Source organism: Bubalus bubalis, chromosome 3 (genome assembly GCF_019923935.1).
Source record: "Bubalus bubalis isolate 160015118507 breed Murrah chromosome 3, NDDB_SH_1, whole genome shotgun sequence".
Classification (NCBI taxonomy): Eukaryota; Metazoa; Chordata; class Mammalia; order Artiodactyla; family Bovidae; genus Bubalus; species Bubalus bubalis.
This window is the reverse complement of record NC_059159.1, coordinates 167,418,434-167,439,984: the sequence shown is the minus strand read 5'-3', so window position 1 is coordinate 167,439,984 and position 21,551 is coordinate 167,418,434. Positions and strand designations below refer to the sequence as shown.

Below are 21,551 nucleotides of genomic sequence, written 5' to 3'. Positions count from 1 at the left end.
GCTTTATGCAAGCAAGGACCTTGACTCTCTTGCTCATCTTTGTAATCTTAGCTCCTAAAGTAATTCTGACACATAGTTAATGCTCAGCTGCTGCTGCTGCTGCTAAGTCGCTTCAGTCATCTCCGACTCTGTGCGACCCCATAGACGGCAGCCCATCAGGCTCCCCCGTCCCTGGGATTCTCCAGGCAAGAAAACTGGAGTGGGTTGCCATTTCCTTCTCCAATGCATGAAAGTGAAAAGTGAAAGTGAAAGTGATGTCATGTCCGACTCTTAGCGACCCCATGGACTGCAGCCTACCAGGCTCCTCCATCCATGGGATTTTCCAGGCAAGAGTACTGGAGTGGGGTGCCATTTCCTTCTCTAGTAAATGAAGAGATTAAGTGCAAAATGCCCAGCAGTCAGTTGGTTTCTGATACACACTTAGTGACTATCTTTTTTTTCTTTCCAGATCATTTCTCCTACAGCCTAATCATCCCCAAGTTCTTTCAACCATCACTCCTGTGCTATGATTTTTGTGTTCCTCCTTGCAGCTTCCAGGGCCTTTTGCTCTGAAGTCACAGCCTTGTGCTCTCTTTTCTTGTTGTACCACAGGTTCACTCTCTATGCGGTGGATACACGAGGGAGGCACTCTGAGCTCAGCACAGTGACTCTGAGGACCGCCTGTCCACTGGTGGATGACAACAAGGCAGAAGGTAGGTGACCCTCCCCACCCCCGCCCCATTTTCTTCACTTCCAGGGTCCTTCCCATATTTTAGTCTCTAAATTCTGCACCCACCAGTCACCATACACCACTCCTTTTCTGCCTCCACACACACACACATATTGGCACAGGGAGAAGAACGCCAAAGGACTGGAGGAAGAACATGGAGCTAAATGAATCAAAGCCATGAAGGAAATTGAGATTGGTTGGCAATATCTTTGCCAGTGTACAGACTTGCTCCTCTTTTATAGAATATGTGTTCTGGCTTTGAGGAAAGGAATGGTGGAGAGTCAGAACCATATGACTGTGTTCTGCCCCTTGGCCTAGGCTTTTAGAAACCAATCCCTTTCTTCCACTTCAGTGTGCCCTAGAGCTGGCAAGTAGGTGGCACGTGGAGGACCACTAGACTTTGCTGTACCTGTGGCAGACATTATTAGCTGATCATGGCCGGTATCATTAGCTGATCATGGCAGACATCATTAGCTGATCACAGCACACCTTCCCATCTAGCCCAGGGGTGGCCTCAGAATTCTCAGCAAAGAGCTGCAGTTAGTAACTATCCGTCAGAATCAGCATGCGTGTTCCTGGTCTATGAAGTTGTAAACATTAGACAAAACACCTGAAAAAAAAAAAAAAATAAATCAAATCCACCATATACTTAGTTCTTAGACCACATGTAGATACAATTTCTACAAAGATGTGATGGTAGCTCATGAATCCTGATGGTGCTTCAGTTCAAGGTGAGCAAATATTTTCTAAGAGCCCTGGTAAAAGCAGTGTAGAACAGACGTGCTCTCCATTTCTCAGGAATTTTCATTCTAGGGGGGGAGAGAGAGACATTTCTTCAGATGGCTCAGTCATAAGCTTGATGATCAGGCTGTGTACCAGATAAGAAAAGACACTGAGATATTGAGTCTTATTAAAAGAGAGGGGATTTGAGATGGATTCCTGGTAATTTTTTTATATTATTATTTTAAAAGGACACATGAACATTTTTTTTTTTTTTTAAAGAACAATAAAAATCAGAGTAGAAAGCCCTAAAAAGTAAATGATCCTCCCATCCTGAACCCAAGTCCCTCAAGTTCTCCTGAAGGCAGTCGTTGTTAAGCAGTGACATGGGGGCATACATAAATTTTGTTCAAAGTCTTAAAAGATGAAAGAATTACCTTCTGTTCAAGAGAGCAGCCCATAATGAATTTTACTTACATCAGTTAGCAGGAATAACGGAAAGAGTAGCAATTGCCATGAATGGCAAGCAAAAGAGTCTAGATTTTTCTTTGAAAGATTTTCAAATGAAGAGTTGTTAGACCTGATCACAGAAATATGTTGGAAATATTGCAGAGAGGAGATAGAAGTAGACCACTGAGATGAGCTCAAGACACTTACCGGAAGCCTCTGCACTTGTTTGGAATTTTCTGCTAAGTCCTAGGCACAGACCTTATGTTAACAAGCGCAATCATAAGCCCTAACTTTGTGCCAGACCCCGTGTCAAGTGCTTTATATCCACGTTTTAATTTAGTCCTCCCAATGCCCCTCCTGTGTGTGGATTATTATCTCCAACTGATAGATAAGAAAATGGAATACAACTGGTCAATGATATATTCAGCATGGAATTAAGGTTTATTTGTCCCAAAGACCACACAGGTGAACTCCTGCTTGAATACGCCTTCCTAGTTGTGAGGTATGCCTCCATCCTCCCCTTTTCCTCCCGTCCCGTGATCTGTGCCTGCACTTCCTCCTCTCCCCCAGAGATAGCTGACAAGATCTACAATCTGTACAATGGGTACACGAGCGGCAAGGAGCAGCAGGCCGCCTACAACACGCTGATGGAAGTCTCTGCCTCCATGCTCTTCCGCGTGCAGCACCACTACAACTCACACTATGAGAAGTTTGGCGATTTTGTCTGGAGGAGCGAGGATGAGCTGGGGCCCAGGTAGGTGGGTGTGTGAGTGTGAGCGGAGCAGTAGATGCTTTCTGTTCCCATTTGACTTTATTGGAGCCTTTTCTCCATAGGCTGATAATGGGCTTTAGGAAATAAAGAAGGGAGGCAGTCACTCAAGTCATGTCAGGACTCAAGGTGGGAAGCGGGTAAGGAGAAGGAAAGAATCTGGGAATTTTAGCTTCTTGGACTTCTGGAATGTCAGATAAGAGAGAGACTTCAGCGCTCTTTCAGTCAGTCCCCTTACCTTCCACTTTCAGTTTTAGAAATGGGAAACGTAGCCTCCTTGAGGACATACGTCCTAACTAACGTCATAGAAGAGCAGTGGCAGGGTCATGGACCCTAATCTAGGGCTTTTCCTTCTCTTTCATAAGAAATCCGAGTTGTCTTTTTTTTTTTTTTTCTGGAATAAAGTCCATTAGTGACCATGACTAAATGCATTCACAAATTCAACATGTGTTAAGGCGTGATTTTTTTTTCTCTTTTTTGGTCACCGGCAGTGACTATGCCAGCCACAGTGACAGGTGCTATAGAGGAATTGCCCATAACGGACACACAGTCAGTATCTTCTGAAGCTTCCCAAAGTAGTTCTGCAGTGGGGGCTGTGTTTCACATCCTGCACCCAGCAGTGACATCCACTCATTCATTCAACACAGACTTAACAGCCCCCTTCTTAGGTTGGTTGTTGATTATGCACTGTTAAAAAGGCAGAAGCAGTCCCTACCTACGTGCAGCTCACTGTTCCACATAATTAAGCAGTTGCAAAGAATAGGAAAAACAAATATAGTATAGTAATGCATATATGTGAGAGTTGGACTGTGAAGAAAGCTGAGTGCCAAAGAATTGATGCTTTTGAACTGTGGTATTGGAGAAGACTCTTGAGAGTCCCTTGGACTGCAAGAAGATCCAACCAGTCTATCCTAAAGGAGATCAGTCCTGGGTGTTCATTGGAAAGAATGAAGCTAAAGCTGAAACTCCAGTACTTTGGCCACCTCATGCGAAGAGTTGACTCATTGGAAAAGAGTCTGATGCTGGGAGGGATTGGGGGCAGGAGGAGAAGGGGATGACGGAGGATGCGATGGCTGAATGGCATCACTGACTCGATGGATGTGAGTCTGAGTGAACTCTGGGAGTTGGTGATGGACAGGGAGGACTGGCGTGCTGCAATTCATGGGGTCGCAAAGAGTCGGACGCGACTAAGCGTCCATGCATATATATGGAATCTAGACAAATAGTACTGATGAGCCTTTGGCAGGGAAGGAATGGAGATGCAGACATAGAGAAAAGACCTGTGTACACAGCCGGGGAAGGAGAGGATGGGACAAACTGAAGAAGGAGCACTGACATATATATGCTATCATGCATAAAATAGATAGCTGCTGTATAACACAGGGAGTACAGCCTCGTGCTCTGTGACCACCTACAGGGGTGGAATGGGAAGCAGGGGAAGAGACTCAAGAAGGAGAGGAGATATATATAATTATAACTGATTTGTGTTGTTGTATGGCGGAAACCAATACAGCATTGTAAAGCAATTTTCTTCCAATTAAAAAAATAGAATAGGAGTAATAAGGGTCAAAAGGACAGAGAGGAGCCCTTTGGGGACTCGAGGCATAGGCACCCAGCCTGGGTAACCCAGTGAAGCCCTTCCAAGAACTGAGACTGTGAGGCCTACGGGGTAAGTTGGGGTCAGGCACGTGGAAGAAGAAGACCAGAGGGTCTGGGGCCAAAGGAGTAGCCTGTGAAATGTAGAGGTATAATACTGTGTACAGCAGGGGTTAAAACCTCTTAAATTTTGAAATTATCATTTGCCTCCACCTTTATGATTTTTGTGGACTTCCCTAGTGGCTCAGATGGTAAAGAATCTGCCTGCCGTGCGGGAGACCTGAGTTTGATACCTGGGTTGGGGAAGATCCCCTGGAGAAGGAATGGCAGCCCACTCCAGTATTCTTTCCTGGAGAATCCCATGGATAGAGAAACCTGGCGGGCTGCAGTCCAAAGGGTTGCAAAGAGTCAGACGTGACTGAGTGACTAACACTTTCACTCTATGATTTTTACTGTATTCCCATACTATCTGCACTTTATTTTTTATTTTGTCCTTAGGCCCACTTATTGCAAGTATATTTGAAAAGAAAGCACTGTATCATTGTGTAAAGGGGAAACGAGCCCCGTCTACCCTTAATAAAAATTAAACTTATGCATTCAGTACAATGGAAGAAAAACAAAATACCAGAAAACAATGCAGTTTAAACCTTGCAGAGCCTGAGGCTTTCCTTTCAAAAGGGAAGATTAGTGAGTGTTAGAGAAGCACTTAAAAACACAGTCCCGAATTAAACCTTTCCTTCTGAAAGTAATCTGGAGGAGGGCAAGGGATTGAAAAAGGGAATCTAAATGCTTTTCCCCATTGTGATTCATTGTTGTTTAATACTGGACGTGTGATCTTCCTGAGTACCACCTAAAATCCTTTCTCCTGCCCCAGGGGAACCCCTTCCACACTTTGGTAAACAGTGTGTGTGGAGGAACTGAAAGAATTTCTGTGCAGTTGGAGCAAAATGTGTGACAGCAGGAGTGGGAAGAGATAAGACAGGAGAGGTCAGCAGAGGCCAGTTCCGAATGCCCTTTAAGCAGGGTTAAAGAGTTTGGATTATCTCTCTAGGGTAATGGGAAGCTTTTCAAGTGTTTTTCACAGGGGGAGATGTTATCAGATCTTCAAGGGAAAAAGATCCCTCTGACAGCCACTGGCAGCCCGGACTAGAGCAGTCCTGACCAGAGGGAGGCAGGGAGGCCCCAGAGGCTGTTGTGATACTAAATCCAGGAGACAGAGTACAGTGCTCCAGGCCAGGATCATGTCAGTGGTACTGGAGAGAATTGCATGACTTCCTGAAGTACTTAGTGGGCAGCGTGTTATGCTTGAAATAGCTTTAAAATTACCCTGTAAAACAGACAAAATAGGGTATCCTCCCCAGTTTATGAATGGAAAGGAACTGGAGGCCCCCACGGGGTTGAGTGAGCTGCACGGAGGCACACGGAGTTTGCTGTGGGGTCTGCCTCTGCCCTGAGCTTTCACTCTGAGCCCTTGCAACACGTGCAGTAGCCTTCGAAGAATTCAAGGCTTGGTTGAGGGATAAAAGGGGTCTTTCCCCGGGGCAGACCTTATCTGTTCTGTTGGATCCTGGGTTTGTAACTGTCTCCCTCTCTGTTAGATAAAAGCTAAAAGACAGCAGACAGACAGACAGGAGCACAGAGCCTCAGATGAAAGCTGCGGCGTGAGTCACCTCGGCTACCATCTTGCCCAGGCACGGGGAAAGGTGTTCTCCCTTTATTGGGCTTTCCCACAGGCTTCAGGGAATTTGGGTGGAAGCTAAACCAGAGCTTCACTCTCGACTTTGTCTGTATCATCTTCTGGGATCCTTTAAGACCCTCCAGGACATCAATCTTCTGTAAAGCCTTTCTGGTCACTCAAAGAGGCAGAACAACCCACTCAATAATGGACAGTGATAACCCGCTCACCTCCAGCCAGCTGGTCACCAGCCACTGTCTGCCAAACCCCGCCTGTGCCACCCAGCTTCCTCCTCCTTAGGTCTTTCTAGTCTCTGGAGGGAATCTGAGGTTTTCCTGATGCCCCACGCTGGCATGAGCGGGAATCAAGACAGCTGCATCCTGATCCATCCTGGCACTGCTGATAAACTCACCAGGCAGCCTTGGTCTCTCTGGGCCTGAGTCTCTTCATCTATAAAGATGAAGAGACTTTCTTTCTTTTCTTTTTTTTTTAAGCAGTGAAAAACCTGTTTTCTAAATAAAGCTTACAGAGAGCCCCAGCTCTTAGCTAGAACGCCACCTCCTCAGGGAATCTTCTAAAATTTCTACTCTATCACACCCTCAGGTTTTAATTTTCTGTGTTGTAGCTACTAGTTTAGTATCTTATATTGCTTATCTATTTCATGGTGGTGGTGGTATAGTCACTTAGTTATGTCTGACTCTTGTGACCCTGTGGACTATGGCCTGCCAGGTTCCTCTATCCATGGGATTTCCCAGGCAAGAATATTGAAGTGGGTTGCCATTTCCTTCTCCAGGGGGGTCTTCCCAACCTGGGGATAGAACCCATGTCTTCTGTGTCTCCTGCACTGGCAGGTAGATTCTTTACCTACTGAGCCACCAAGGAAGTCCACTTATGTGTTTACTTATGTGTTATCTCTAAGATATTATCCCCACCACAATGTCAATTTATAGTTTATACTTTATGTCCGATCCACTCAGGTGCTAAACCATGACTTATTGAATAATCGGATAATAGGATGAGTGGATGTGTAAGCCAGATGACTACAGAGCTGTTCTGGTAGGAGTTAGAGGCAGTGACCTGGAGCCCCTTGCTGGGTCTCCTCTTCAGCTTCCCCGCTCCAATCCCAAGGATCCATGAGGTCTACCTGAGCTATCAAGGGCCACAATTGGAAACAACTGAACCCTACAAAATCTAAATTTTTCTGGCTTAGAAATAACATTATCAAGAAATGCATTGCCCTTGCCAATATTAAGAGACTTGAAGAGACCCTCACTTACTAATTTATAGAGTCATTGATTCTTTTATTGTACTTGCTATGTGCCAGACCTTGGGCTGGAAGAAGACAGCTCCTATCATTGACAGGCTCAGCATCTAGTGAGAAAAAGACTGAAATACGTCACAAGAAGCATGCGATAAAGAGGGTGGGCAGCGCATTTTAGAGCAATATCTGTCAGACTTTCGTGTGCAGGAGAATCACTTGGAGGTCTGGTTACAATTTAGATCAACTCCGCGTCCTGGAATGGGCTTCAGCATCTGCATTTCTGACAAGTTCTTAGGTGATACTAGTGTTACTGGTTTAAAAACCATGCTTTGAGTGACAAGGGTCTAAATGCAGCTGTTGATGCAGCTAATCCTGGAGCTCAAGGAAGAATTCCCAGAGAGGACAGTGAGTGTCTGCTCACAAGTCCAGAATAAGCAGGAACCCTAAAGGTGAGAGGGGAGGCGTGCTCTCGTTAGAAGGAACAACCAGTGCAAGGGTGTGTGTGTGTGTGCGTGTGTGTGTATGTACTCAGTTGTATCCGACTCTTTGTGACCCTATGGACTGTGTTCCACCAGACTTCTCTGTCCAGGGAATTCTCTAGGCAATAATACTGGAGTGGGTTGCCTTCTCCTCCTCCAGGGGATCTTCCTGACCCAGGGATCGAGCCCTCATCTCTTGCGTCTCCTGCATTGCAGGCAGATTCTTTACCACAGGGGCATCAGGGAAGCCCCAAGAGTGAGAGAGGGGAGGGTAAGAGAATATACTTCAGTCAGGAAGGACAAATCTCAGGGGAGTGGAGAGTTCAGGGTGAGAAGGAGAAGGGAAGGCCGAAGACTGCAGCTGAAATCATATCATAGTGGCTCTTAATGAGCCCTATTCATGAGTCATTTTTCTTCCAAAAGCTGGGTCAGTGTTTTAAAGAGAGGATCCTTGTGGGTAGATGTACCAGCCTCTCAAAGGTTAGTAAGTCTGCAGAACATCCAGGTGTGAAGGAGAAAGGGCAAGACCCTGCCTTGGGTTTCTGTTCTAGCTTCATCACCAGCTTGCTGTGTAGCCTTGGACAAGTTGCCTCTCCCCTCTGGGCCTCATTTACAACACAAAAGGGCTGGACTCCAAGGTCCCTTCCAGCTGCAAAGAGAGGGAATCAGGCAGCCCTGAAGGTCACAGAAACCAGAGAAGAGACACACCAAAAGTGTCCTTTCACCGGCTAGAGCCCAGCATGGCCTGTTCTTCAGGAACCTAGGATGGCTAGGACAGTAAGAGTTTTTCCCAGGAGCACCCTAGTATCATGAGATGAACTCTGTTAGGATTTTGTTGGGCTCTAACCACCAAGCCCCCAAATGTTCTCTGCTTCTCCATGGATCTTTGGTTGGGTACCCCCATAAAATTTAGTGACAAAAGGGTGACTCTTACTGCTACCTAAATCCATCAGGCCAATGTCCTCTGGAGCTTGGTTCCCATGGCAACCACAGGTTCCTGCAAACAACGCTCAGAGAAGACCTGCTGATACCCAGCTGTCCCAGCCATACGGTTCCTATTAGGAAACCTGAAAAACTTTACTTATAGGTGGTCAGGGGTCAGAATTTGCTCCAATCAAATACCCTTGACCACTCCTGAGCTTCTCAATCCTCTCAGGTATGTCTGATGGAGAGAGAGAAGAGAGTCAGCACTTGAAGAGATTCTGTTTCAGTGAAATTGATCTGTCTAGAGTAAATGTATGTCTAGATATTTCTGTTTTTCTTTATATCATATAATGCTTTATTTACATTTTACAAATCACTTTTACATTAATTAATTTGAAAATATTTGCTACATTTTTCAAAATATCTTTATTTTCTTTTTTTTTAAACTCAGTTATATAAGTATACATATTTTTTTAACTAGCGGATAATTGCTTTACAATGTTGTACTGATTTCTGCCATACAGAAATTTCTGCCGTGTGACTCAATCATAAGTATACATATGTCCCTGCCTTCTTGAACCCCTCCTACCCCACCCTTCTAGGTTGTCACAGAGCCCTAGGTTGAGTTCCGTTATACAGCAACTTCTCACTAGTTATTTTGCATATGGTAATCACTGCCAATGGTGACTGCAGCCATGAAATTAAAAGACACTTACTCCTTGGAAGGAAAGTTACGACCAACCTAGATAGCATATTGAAAATCAGAGACATTACTTTGCCAACAAAGGTCCATCTAGTCAAGGCTATGGTTTTTCCAGTAGTCATGTATGGATGTGAAAGTTGGACTGTGAAGAAAGCTGAGCATCGAAGCATTGATGCTTTTGAACTGTGGTGTTGGAGAAGACTCTTGAGAGTCCCTTGGACTGCAAGGAGATCCAACCAGTCCATTCTGAAGGAGATCAGCCCTGGGATTTCTTTGGAAGGAATGATGCTAAAGCTGAAACTCCAGTACTTTGGCCACCTCATGTGAAGAGTTGACTCATTGGAAAAGACTCTGATTCTGGGAGGGATTGGGGGTGGGAAGAGAAGGGGACGACAGAGGATGAGATGGCTGGATGGCATCACTGACTCGATGGACATGAGTCTGAGTGAACTCCAGGAGTTGGTGATGGACAGGGAGGCCTGGTGTGCTGTGATACATGGGGTCGCAAAGAGTCGGACACGACTGAGCGACTGAACTGAACTGAATGTACGTTCTTTACTGCTGCTCTGAATTTGTCCCACCCTCTGCTTCCTCTGCTGTGTCCACAAGTCTCTTCTCTGTGTCTGTGTCTCTATTCCTGCCCTGCAAATACTTTCATCAGTGTCATTTTTCCAGACTCCATCTTTATGTGTTAATATACGATATTTGTTTTTCTCTTTCTGATGGACTTCACTCTGCATACTAGGCTCTGGGTTTGTCCACCTCACTAGAACTGACTCAAGTTCATTCCTTTTTATGGCTGAGTAATATTCCATTGTATCTATGTACCACAGCTTCTTTATCCACTCATCTGTCAATGGACATCTAAATTGCCTCCCATGGCCTGACTGGGGTAAACAGTGCTGCAATGAACAGTGGAGTATGCATGTGTCTTTTTGAATTATGGTTTCCTCAGGGTATATGCCCAGTAGTGGGATTGCTGGGTCATATGGTAGTTTTATTCCCAGTTTTTAAAGAAATCTCCATACTGCTCTCCATAGCAGCTATAACAGTTTACTTTCCCACCAATTATGCCAAAGGTTTCCCTTTTCTCCACATCTTCTTCAGCGTTTATTGTTTGTAGATTTTTTGATGATGGCCATTCTGATTGTAGGTTTGATTTGCGTTTTTCTAATCATGAATGATGTTGAGCTCTTCTCATGTGTTAATTGGCATCTGTATGTCTTCTTCAAAGAACTGTCTGTTTAGGTCTTCTACCCGTTTTTCGATTGGGTGGTTTGTTTTTCTGACATTGAGCTGCATGAGCTGCTTGTGTATTTCGGAGATTAATCTGTTGTCACTTGCTTCATTTGCTATTATTTTCTTCCATTCTGAGGGTTGTCTTTTCATCTCATTTATGGTAGAAACACTGTATTTCTGTTATCAGCCCCTGTTGTTTCCATGGCGGACATTGCTAATAGATAACAGAAATCGTTCCAGGCTTGATTCACTCTAGGCTGTTTCTAAACATAACCAGACAAGAAGGATTTCCCATCTGAAAAGGATTAGAGCATGTTATGAATTGTCATTGCTTTGTTCTTCATGAAAATATTCAAGCCTGGGATGTCAGTATACATTCTTCTGTCCAAGATTATGTTAGCTCTTTCCTTAGATATCTTGGATTCACTCTCTTGGAATTTCTAGGATGTTGGAAACAAGAGCAAACTTAGGCTCCTAGAACCATACTCCTATCATTTCAGATGCATTTTCATTTTCTTTTCCTGCATATTTTGACATTTCAGAAATCAAGATGGACTGTGCACAATCGATGTGCACATTATGTTGCCTTCTTTCTTCATTTCTTGAAAGGCTGTTATTAAATCAATAGCATGTCTTAAAATTGACAGTGTCTTAGAACAGATAAATACGGGCAAGACACACTATGAGTCTGAACAAATGTCCCACAGAACATCCCCCCACTAATAATATAGCAATGTATATAATTATCTTGTTCAGTTGCTAAATTGTGTCTGATTCCTTGTGACCCCATGGACTGCCGCACACCAGTCTTTCTGGACCTTCACCATCTCCCAGAGTTTGCTCAAACTCATGTCCATTGAGTCAGTAATGCCATCCAACCATCTCATCCTCTGTCACCCCCATATCCTGCCCTCAATCTTTCCCAGCATCAGGGTCTTTTCTAATGAGTTGGCTCTTTGCATCAGGTGGCCAAAGTATTGGAGCTTCAGCTTCAACATCAGTCCTTTCAATGAATATTCAGGGTTGATTTTCTTTAAGATTGACTGGTTTGGTCTCCTTTCTGTGCAAGGGACTCTCAAGCGTCTTCTCCAGCACCACAGTTCGAAGGCATCAGTTCTTCAGCGATCAGCCTTCTTTATGGTCCAACTCTCACATCCATATGGAAAAACCATAGCTTTGACTATATGGACCTTTGTTGGCAGAGTGATGTCTCTGCTTTTTAATATGCTTTGTCATAGCTTTTCTTCCAAAGAGCAAGTGTCTGAATTTCATGGCTACAGTCACTGTGTGCAGTGATTGTGAAGCCCAAGAAAATAAAATATGCCACTGTTTCCATTTTTTCCCCATCTATTTCCCATGAAGTAATGGGACCAGAGGCCATGATCTTAGTTTTATGAATGCTGGATTTTAAGCCAGCTTTTTCACTCTCTTCTTTCACCTTCATCAAGAGGCTCTTTACTTCCTCTTCTCTTTCTGCCATTAGGGTGGTATCATCTGCATATCTGAGGTTGTTGAAATTTCCATCTGTTCCAAACTGAAATACTTTGGGGTTTGTTGAGATTTAGTCATTCTTACCATCAGTTTAGAAATGAGTTCTTGGAAGGCTTCATGGTTTCTTATGAGAGAACAAGAAGGACACAAAGCCAAATGTAAATATTTTTGCTAGTCACCTTACAAATCGTATTTCAAACCTGGTGTTGAGGAAATATATTTACACGGCAGTACCCGAGCTTCTGATTTTCTGTTTTATGGGGGTGGTCTGAGGCTAAACTGGATGTGGATATTCTGAAAGTAACTCCACTGAACCACTGGGAAGCCATAAAACCGTGGCTTCATTGCACATATTCATCATACCAGCTTAAAAATGTGTGTATGTATGCATGTTTTCAAAATGGAAATGCCTTTTATTGTATTTTGTCCTAAAAGTAATTCTTGTTCATTCTGTAATGTGTAAATGAGACAGGTGTATATATATAAAATTGCAAACTAAAATGTTGTTCCCTGGACTCCTAGTCTCTACCCAGAGATAAAGTTGGTAACAATGTGCACATATTTCTCCAGAGATCGATATGGATGTGACACGGATCTGCTCACGAGTAAGGAAACTGGTTCAGACTTAAGGATATGTTGACATCTGTAGACCGCATAGTTCCACTTCTGTCCACTCTGCTGTGTTGATCAAATACATTCGTTTTGCTGTTTTCTGCCTATTTACACTTAATAGCACAAGTCTTTTCCTACAGATGCATATGCACATATGTTGGCTTTTTAAAGGTTCCTTCATTATATGAATTTATCACACATTAATTTATCCCTCTGTTAAATAAAGACCAACTAGATTTCTTACTTTTTTTATCATAAACAAATCTGTATAAACATTTTGCCCAGTTGCCAATTACTTCCTTAGGCCCATGTGATGCTCCTGTGTCACTGAAGATCATGTTACCTAGGTTTCTGGCACCTGGTGGGTCCTCGGTTGCCTGTCGTCATTGTCATCCCTGATCCTCAGGGTTCTCCCCTCTTATTTGCATTTACTAGAACATCATAACTATTTTCCTAAATACCCGCCCCCCCTTCAGGGACACATCTGATTCCTACTTGCAGCACTTCTGCAGTAGACTTGCTTTCGAGACAACCTTCCGCATCATGATCTGCAGTTTGCATGTGTCACTCTTACCAGAAGCGAGTGGGGTTCTCCAGTTGTGGCCTGACAGAGCCAGCTCAAATGGAAGACCTTATTTCCCTGAATCTGCCCTCTCTGCTTCCAGAGGTGGTGTTCCGTTTGTTTGCAGCCGTGCCGTGCCATTGACTCTCATCAAGCTTGAGGTCAGCTAACACAGAGACTTAAGCTTAGCTCAAGGAGACAGAGATTAGGGAGAGAGGCCAACGGAAATGTTCCCTTGCTGTTTCTCCTCTTTTGCCCCATCCCATGGCTCCCTTAGAATTAGATTCTGTCCAATAACTATGTCAACAACGAAGTGGGTAATGGTGCTGGGAAGAGTAGTCACTTAAGGTTCTGCAGTTCCCGGAGAAGCGGCATCTGAGCGCAGCCGCTGATTCCTTCACAAGCCATCCCTGTCTCAGTCTTGCCTGCTGGTACAGTGATAGATTAATGTGCACTGTCCCTCCTTCCCCTCTGGCTTCCCATTCTGCTGGGCCCGTGTCCTGCATCCAAGGAGGAGGATTTCATTTCCGGTATTTGAGAAAAGTGGTCACTCTGACCTGTGCTTTCCCCCTCCAGGCAAAGCTTGGGGGCATGCCTAGCCTTTGATTTATGAATCTCCATTGCCTGCAATGTATTACCCAGCAATCTCACCTTTGGTCTCTTATCCAGCACCCCGCTCCAGCCTCTGAACACCTCCAACCCTTCTCTTCATGGCTTCACCTTCTGAATTCTCTTGCCTTTGTCTCATTGCACATCTCACTGAAGCATCGTGTATAGTGGAGAAAGAGCAGGAGACAGTTAAGCAAACTAACATTGGTTTAGTTCCTATTATGTGAAAATTCCTTGTTGGACACTTAGGCAGTAATTTCACTGCAGCTGAGCAGCAGTCCTACAAAATAAGCATCTCTATCCCCAGTTTACAAATGAGGAAACTGAGGCTCATAGAGAAGAAATGGCTTGCCCTAACATACTCTGGAGCCTATGTCCTTTCCACTGCAAAATATCTTGGCTAACATTACTGAGAACTAAGCAAATCACCCAGGTCCTCTCATCTTCCAGAAACACTGTTGTTGTTCTCATTTTACTAATGCAGTAACTGGGAGTTAGTATCGTTGAAGAGCTTGCTCATGATCCACGTAGCTAAGTGATAGAACTAGGATTTGAATCTGGGACTTCAAAACCAAATCTGTCATCTCAGCTCTAGACACTCAGAGCCCCGATTCTAGTTTTGCTTTTGTTACTCACTTAAGGTGGTCCTTTAGGAAAATTGTTCTCTCATTTCAGTCTTTAGTGTCCATCTATACAAAGGCTTGTCCAGTTGAGTTCCAAGATTATCTCTATGGAAGTGGCTGGGCCCTTGGAGACAAAGCATTTGGACATCTTAGAGGACTTGTCTCCCCAATCTCATTTTGTATTTGTGACTTATGTGGCTGTCTAGATCAGACAATAGGGGCTTCACAGGTGGCTCAGTGGTAAAGAATCGACCTGCCAATGCAGGAGACACAGGAGACTTGGGTTCAATCCCTGGATCAGGAAGGTCCCCTGGAGGAGGCAATGGTAACCCAATCTAGTATTCTTGCCTGGAGAATCTCATGGACAGAGGAGCCTGGTGGACTGCAATCACTGAGGTCTCAAAGAGTCGGACATGACTGAGCATGCTTGCACACATGCAGATCAGACAATGACTCTCCATTGCCCTCAAAATAGAATACTTTACCATGGCTCAAAAGAGCCTGGATGGTCTGATCTCTACCAAACTGACTCGTCTCCCACCCATTCTTTGCACTAACCATTTCAAAAAAACTGATGGTTTATGCTCTCTTTAAACCAGTGAGCAACTTCCTCTGCCTTCCCATCTACCTGTGTCACCTTTGAACAACTAGCTCAGATGTTACACCCCCTGGGAAGATTTGACTAAGTCCCCAAATTAATAATTGAATGTCCACTTTATATATTCCCATGCTGCTGCTGCTGCTGCTAAGTTGCTTCAGTCATGTCCGACTCTGTGCGACCCCATAGACGGCATTCCACCAGGCTTCCCTGTCCCTGAGATTCTCCAGGCAAGAACACTGGAGTGGGTTGCCATTTCCTTCTCCAATGCATGAAAGTGAAAAGTGGAAGTGAAGTCACTCAGTCTTGTCCAACTCTTCACGACCCCATGGACTGCAGCCTACCAGGCTCCTCCATCCATGAGATTTTCCAGGCAAGAGTACTGGAGTGGGGTGCCATCGCCTTCTCCGATATATTCCCATAGCTCAGAGCATATCCTCAAACCTGGAACTCTGCTTCTGCATTAGAAGCTGTTACTATTTCTGTCTCCTGGCAGTGGCTTGTAGAAGTGCTCAAAGCTTAAATCAGCATACAAATCATGGTGGTGGTGGCCGTGGCGGCGCTAATGATGCTTTCTACTAAGAGTTTTACATATATTAACTTATTTAATTATTGCTTCAACTCTATAATGTGGACAAATGTGATCCCCATTTTATGAACAAGGAAACAGAATAAGTAGCTTTTTAAAAGTAGGAAAGAAGCAGGCCTGCATCCCTAAGCACGATGGCAAGAGATGAGCAACACCTGGATGCGTCTCTTCCTGGTCCCTTTCTGCTGCTCTTACCCTCCCCCAGTTTGATCCTCCTCAACGCAGCCAGCAATGTTTTTAAGCAGTTTGTCTCTGAAAACTGTTGCTTGGAAGTCTTCAGTAAGTCCCCACTTACCCCTATGGAGGGCTGATTATAAATCCATTGATTTCTTCTTTCATTTTTAAAACAACCTTTGTGGTAGACTTCTCTCATAGCTCAGTCGGTAAAGAACCTGCCTGCAATGCAGGACACTTGGGTTAGATTCCTGGGTTGGGAAGATCCCCTGGAGGAGGAAATGGCAACCCACTCCAGTATATTCTTGCCTGGAGAATCCCATGGACAGAGGAGCCTGGCAGGCTATATACAGTCCATGGGTTTGCAAGAATCGGACTGAGTAACTTTCACTACTACCTACTTTGTAGTAGACCTAGTCATTATTCCCATCTGTGGGTAAGGAAACTGAGGCACAATTTGTGAAACAATGTCCTCAGTATCACAGAGCTAGTAAGTGTCTGGGGCAAGATTCGAACCTCAGCAGTCAGGCTCTCGAGCCTGTGTGGTGCACCATTACTCTATACAACTCACGCCCCAGCTTCTAAGCTCCAGTGGCCTGGCTCCTGCCACTTCTCCAGTTTCCCGCTGTGAGCCCACTTGCACACCATCTGCCACCTCTAAACCCCTTCTCTCTGTGACTTTCCCTAGGCTTCCTGTTATGCCTTTTCCCTCTTCTTTGTCCAAACCCTACTCATCATGGAGACTCAGCACAAGTTCCCCCCTTTCCAGGAAGTCTTCCTGGATTTCCCAATCCCCGCACGGTACTGTCCTCTGTTCCCCACAGCTCCCACATCTCGTTTTATTGTTGCTCTTGCCACCTGCCTTGCAGTTTTCCACTTGTGTATCTTTCCTACTGAATTGGGAACTCTGCCGTGCAACAAATGCTCAGCAAAGGTACAAGCAATGACTCTGTCTCCTTTAACTTCATCCCCAACCCGCTCATCAAAGGAAGAAGCAGTTTTGGAGATGTTCAAGTTCCCCAGGACACAGAGCTGCTAAGGAGCAGAGCAAGAGCTGAAATGAGGAGGGCTTGGAGTAAGCCCCTCTGGTTCCCCTCCCCACCCCAGGGAGGCGCCTGCCAGAGGCGAGAGAGCCCTGTGGGGTGAGTGTGATTATGAAGCTATGAATTCTTGGCACCTCAGGAAATATTCCACCCAAGTGGTGAGCTATACAAAGAAGACTTTTTGAAAGGCACCTCATAAATCATGCCCACAAGACCTACACACATAAGCCCGGCCCTTTTGCAGCCGCCACGCAGGTGCCTGACACAGTCTCGCATTTGTGGGGTCTGCTGTCGTAAAATGCCTCCCTCCTGGGGGTCTCCAAGGGGCATGCAGAGGACAGCAGGAGAGGGCCTTGCCTCTGGCCCCTCAGGATCTCCAGGCATCTTGAGGATGCGGAGATGTAGCAGAAAGTGGATCCCATGTGGAGACAGACACCCGGACAGCAAAGCTGACTTCTGGTGTGACCCTCTCGAAGCCTCCGTTTCCACAACTTTCGTGAGACCATGTTGTTGGTTCTCAAATGGGGTGATTTTTTTTTTTAATTTTGACTTATTTTTGCTGTGCCAGGTCATCATTGCACACGGGCTTTCTCTAGTTGTGGTGAGTGGGAGCTACTCTCTAGTTGCGGGGCTGGGGCTTCTTGCTGCCATGGCTTCTCTCGTTGTGGAGCTCGGGCGGTAGGGCATGCGGGCTTCAGCATTGCGGTGGGCAGGTTTAGTTGCCCCGTGGCATGTGGGATCTTTCAGGACCAGGGACCAAAACCGTGTCCCCCCGCATGGCAAGGTGGATTCCTAACCACTGGAGCACCAGGGAAGCCCTCAAATCGAGTGATTTTGCTCAGCAGAGGATATTTGGTAATGTCTGGACACTGTTTTCTTGTTATGCCTTGGACTGCGGGAGCAGGTATCTTGCAGGCAGAGGTGTAGGGATGCTGCATGACTGCCCCTCCAGCAAAGGATGACCCAGCCCGCATGTCGACAGTGCCCTGCTGAGAAACCTTGGGCTAGGTGATCTCAGAGACACTTGCCTTCATTTTCTCTGCAGCCGTCAGATCTCCTTGAGGAGCCTGTCTTTGGTGCTGCATAAAGAGCTCTAGATAAATTCCTAATGATGATCACCATAGTCCAAGGCAATTCTTGCTAGGACTAGTGTGCGGTATGACCTTGATCCTGAGACATCATCACAATAGTTCTCTGGAATAAAAGCTACCCTTTGCTGAGAGCATACTCGAGGCCAGCCTTTGGGCATCTCTCTTAGTTAATCTCACAACCAGTTTCTGAAGGTAAGGCTACCATCACTGTTTTAGAGACAAGGAGAATGAGAGACGTCTGATTTGGGCATACGGATATAAAGGCTTTCATGAAGTAGAAGCCCAGAAGGTAAGCTTTTTTTTTCTGACTGTGAGAAAAGAGTATGAGGGAAGAGCAGTAAGACAGCAGACAGAGAGGGACATGGTGACTGTTCAGACCTAGTGGGTGACCACTTCAGTGGTTACCTTTATGTTTGAGCTTGGTTAAGTGGTGTCATCTCTCTGGAACTTGGGTCCCATACCCATTAAATCTAAGGGGAAAGTATTTTCAGGGTTGTCATAAAGGTTAAATACAGATTTTAAAGTGTGTATACATTGCTTACCCAACATCTAGCATGTGGTGTTAATTTATTTTAGTTATTATTCTTTTTGTCATTTATCATCATTATAATAATTATTACTTGGCCAGAGTTCTAAGGCTTATAAGTTTTTTTTTCTCATTTCAAATTTAATAAAACTACAAATTATAAGTTTTATATTGTAGAAGTAAATATGTTAGGTCAAAACTTACACCTCTATTTTATTATTATTATTTTTTATTATAGTTGCTTTACAATGTTGTATGAGTTTCTGCTATACAGCAAAATGATATAAGCATATCAACCACACATATAAGCATATATCCCCTATTTCTTGGATTTCCTTCCCATTTAGTTCACCGCAGAGCATTGAGTAGTATTCCCTATGCTATACAGTAGGTTCTCATAAGTTATCTATTTTATTCATGAACGTGAAAGTGAAAGTCACTCAGTCATGTCCAACTCTTTGCAACCCCATGGACTATACAGTACATGGAATTCTCCAGGCCAGAATACTGGAGTGGGTAGCTATTCCTTTCTCCAAGGGGTCTTCCCAACCCAGGGATTGAACCCAGGTCTCCCGCATTGCAGGCAGATTCTTTACCAGCTGAGCCACCAGGGAAGCCCATAGTATATATATGTCAATCCCTATCTCTCAATCCATCCTACCCCCCCTCCTCTCTTGGTATCCATGAAATTGTCCTCTCTTTCACTTTTTGCACATGTGGCACAATTGAGGACAAATCCCAAAGTGATTTTTGAACAAGTGTTCACAATATCACACTTACAGCTAGAAAACTGTTGGGACAAGAAGCCCTCATCCATCCGCTGACCTTTACTGAGCACCTTGAAGCCCTGACCCTTTGACCTGGGCTCCTCCAGCTTCATCACCGTCCCCTCCTGTCTTCCAGGAAGGCCCACCTGATCCTCCGGCGGCTGGAGAGGGTGAGCAGCCACTGTTCCAGCCTCCTGCGAAGCGCCTACATCCAGAGCCGTGTGGACACGGTGCCCTACCTCTTCTGCCGCAGCGAGGAGGTCCGGCCTGCCGGTATGGTGTGGTACAGCATCCTCAAGGACACCAAAGTCACGTGCGAGGAGAAGATGGTGTCCATGGCCCGGAACACGTACGGGGAGTCCAAGGGCCGGTGAGGGCGGGCGCCGCCCTCCGTGAGCACAGGGACTCTCCGGGGGAGGGCGAGCGGTGCTCTCGTGGATCTGGGGCCTGGCAGGGGGTGGAGGACCCTGAGGATGGGCTTGGCGGAGGAGGCTTGCCAGCAAGGCCAAAGCAGACTCTCTTGTGGATAGCCAACGGAGAACTTCGTCACCACTGGATTTCTTCATTTGCCCCCAGCTTTTATTTTTTCTAAGGTATTATTTGACTCTATCAAAGTCTCTCCTTTTTAAACTTTTTCTTACGGATGGCGGTCAGTCCCGAGGCAGGAGCTTTCAGTTGGAGACACAGCGGCCTTTCCTCTACTTCCTTCCTCCTGCCATCCACCCCCCGGCTTCCTTCCTGCCGTGGACCCCAGGAGGCGCCCTGTGGAGAGCTAGTTGGACCCCCTTCAGCATCAGGAAGGAGGCCCCGAGGATCATTGGCAGTGAGGAAGCTTGGGTCTTTAGGATGTTCATTTTCCAGACATGTTTGGGTTGGCAGGACCCCTGCCTCTTCCTGCTCCCCGTGGGTCTGCCCAGAGTCCCTGCAGGACTTCCCATGCATTAAAAATTCCTATTGTCTCTCTCTCTCTCTGCTTGGGTCGTGTTTCTTACTGACAGGGGACCTCTGTTTATTCACTCAACAGGTATTTATTGATTCTCTACTATATACCAGGCACTGGGCAATCAGCTAAAGAACAAATTCTCCCTGTAATCAGGGAGCATACAGTCCATCAGAAATTATAGAGAAGCAGCCAGTTACTTTGGGCTGTGGTAAGGGAGGGATGGAGGCTCTTTGAACTACTTGCTGGGTCATGAGACAAATGAAAGGGGTTCCAAAACGCTTTCTTGAAAAAGTGATGCCAATACCCAAAAGATGGGGGAGGGAGGGGGTGGGGATTAGCTCCAGGCAGGTGGGACACCATGAACAAAAGCCTAGAGATAAGAGGAAAGGTAAGTCAGTCAATGGACATGAGTTTTAGCAAACTCTGGGAGATGGTGAAGGACCGGGAAGCCTGGCGTGCTGAGGTCCAAAGAGCAGGACACAACTGAGCGACTGGACAACAGCAAAGCCATTCAAAGGCTGAAAGCACTTTCGTTGGGAATAGAGATCAAAACAGGAAGAAGTGAGAGGTAAGGCTGGGAGCTGGACAGAGCATTGGAAACCATGGAGAGAAAGTCTGACTATGTGTCAAGTAACTGAGAACCACTGCACATTAGCGGAGGAGTCAGCACGCTCTTGAAGAAAAACCATTCCAGCGCCAGCATGGAGGTCGGACTGGAAAAGGCGTTGCAGAGAGTGACTACTGTCATTCTCCAGAAGTGATGGCAGATTGGATCCTGAGGTAATGGGGGAAACCCTCCACCATTAAGTCTCCTTTTAAGTGGCAATTGTCTACTTCCGTTGTGTTACATCCCGGGGAGGGTAATGAGTACAAAGAGGCTTTATAAGTCCTTAAGCTCCTGGCACTAGCTCAGAGATGCTGGCTTGCTGGAGGAAATGGGATGCAGGTCAGTCGTTTCATAATGCAGACATGATACCTGTTAAAGAGTGAGGAATACACTAGAAATTCAGAGGGGAAAATACTGAAGATCAGTAAAATAAAAGCAGTTGAAAATTAGCTTCCTTCTTAATTTTGATGAGTGCTGATGACATCCATAATCTCTCCCACCCCCCAAAAAACCTACCTGCTGAGTTGTTTTTCCCTCTATGATCCCAATAATCCACACGGGGAAACAGAGCAGAAGGAGATTCTTCCAGACGACCCTGGTGCCTAAAGATCTGCTCAACCTCCAACAATCTAAGCTCAAAGGTGCTCTTTTAAGAAGTTTTGCTATTATTGGATTTACATTTCTGCAAGTATATAGATGGAATTTAGGGCTTCCCAGGTGGTGCTACTGGTAAAGAACGTTCCTGTCAAAGCAGGAGACGTAAGAGATACAGGTTCAATTCCTAGGTTAGG

General features: G+C 45.4%; 1 protein-coding gene across 6 annotated transcripts in view; it reads left to right on the top strand.

Annotated features, from left to right (window-relative positions):
• Positions 1 to 20,177, top strand: part of ASTN2 (astrotactin 2) — a 1,030,196-nt gene extending 1,010,019 nt beyond the window's left edge. For all 6 annotated transcript variants that reach the window (XM_045165169.1, XM_045165168.1, XM_045165167.1 and 3 more), the window contains 3 exons: positions 592 to 692; positions 2,450 to 2,633; positions 19,347 to 20,177. In XM_045165169.1, the coding sequence (XP_045021104.1) occupies positions 592 to 692; positions 2,450 to 2,633; positions 19,347 to 19,584 (523 nt within the window). In that variant the 3' untranslated portion in view covers positions 19,585 to 20,177. The remainder of the gene's footprint in view (positions 1 to 591; positions 693 to 2,449; positions 2,634 to 19,346) is intronic.
• The last annotated feature ends 1,374 nt before the right edge of the window (positions 20,178 to 21,551 follow it).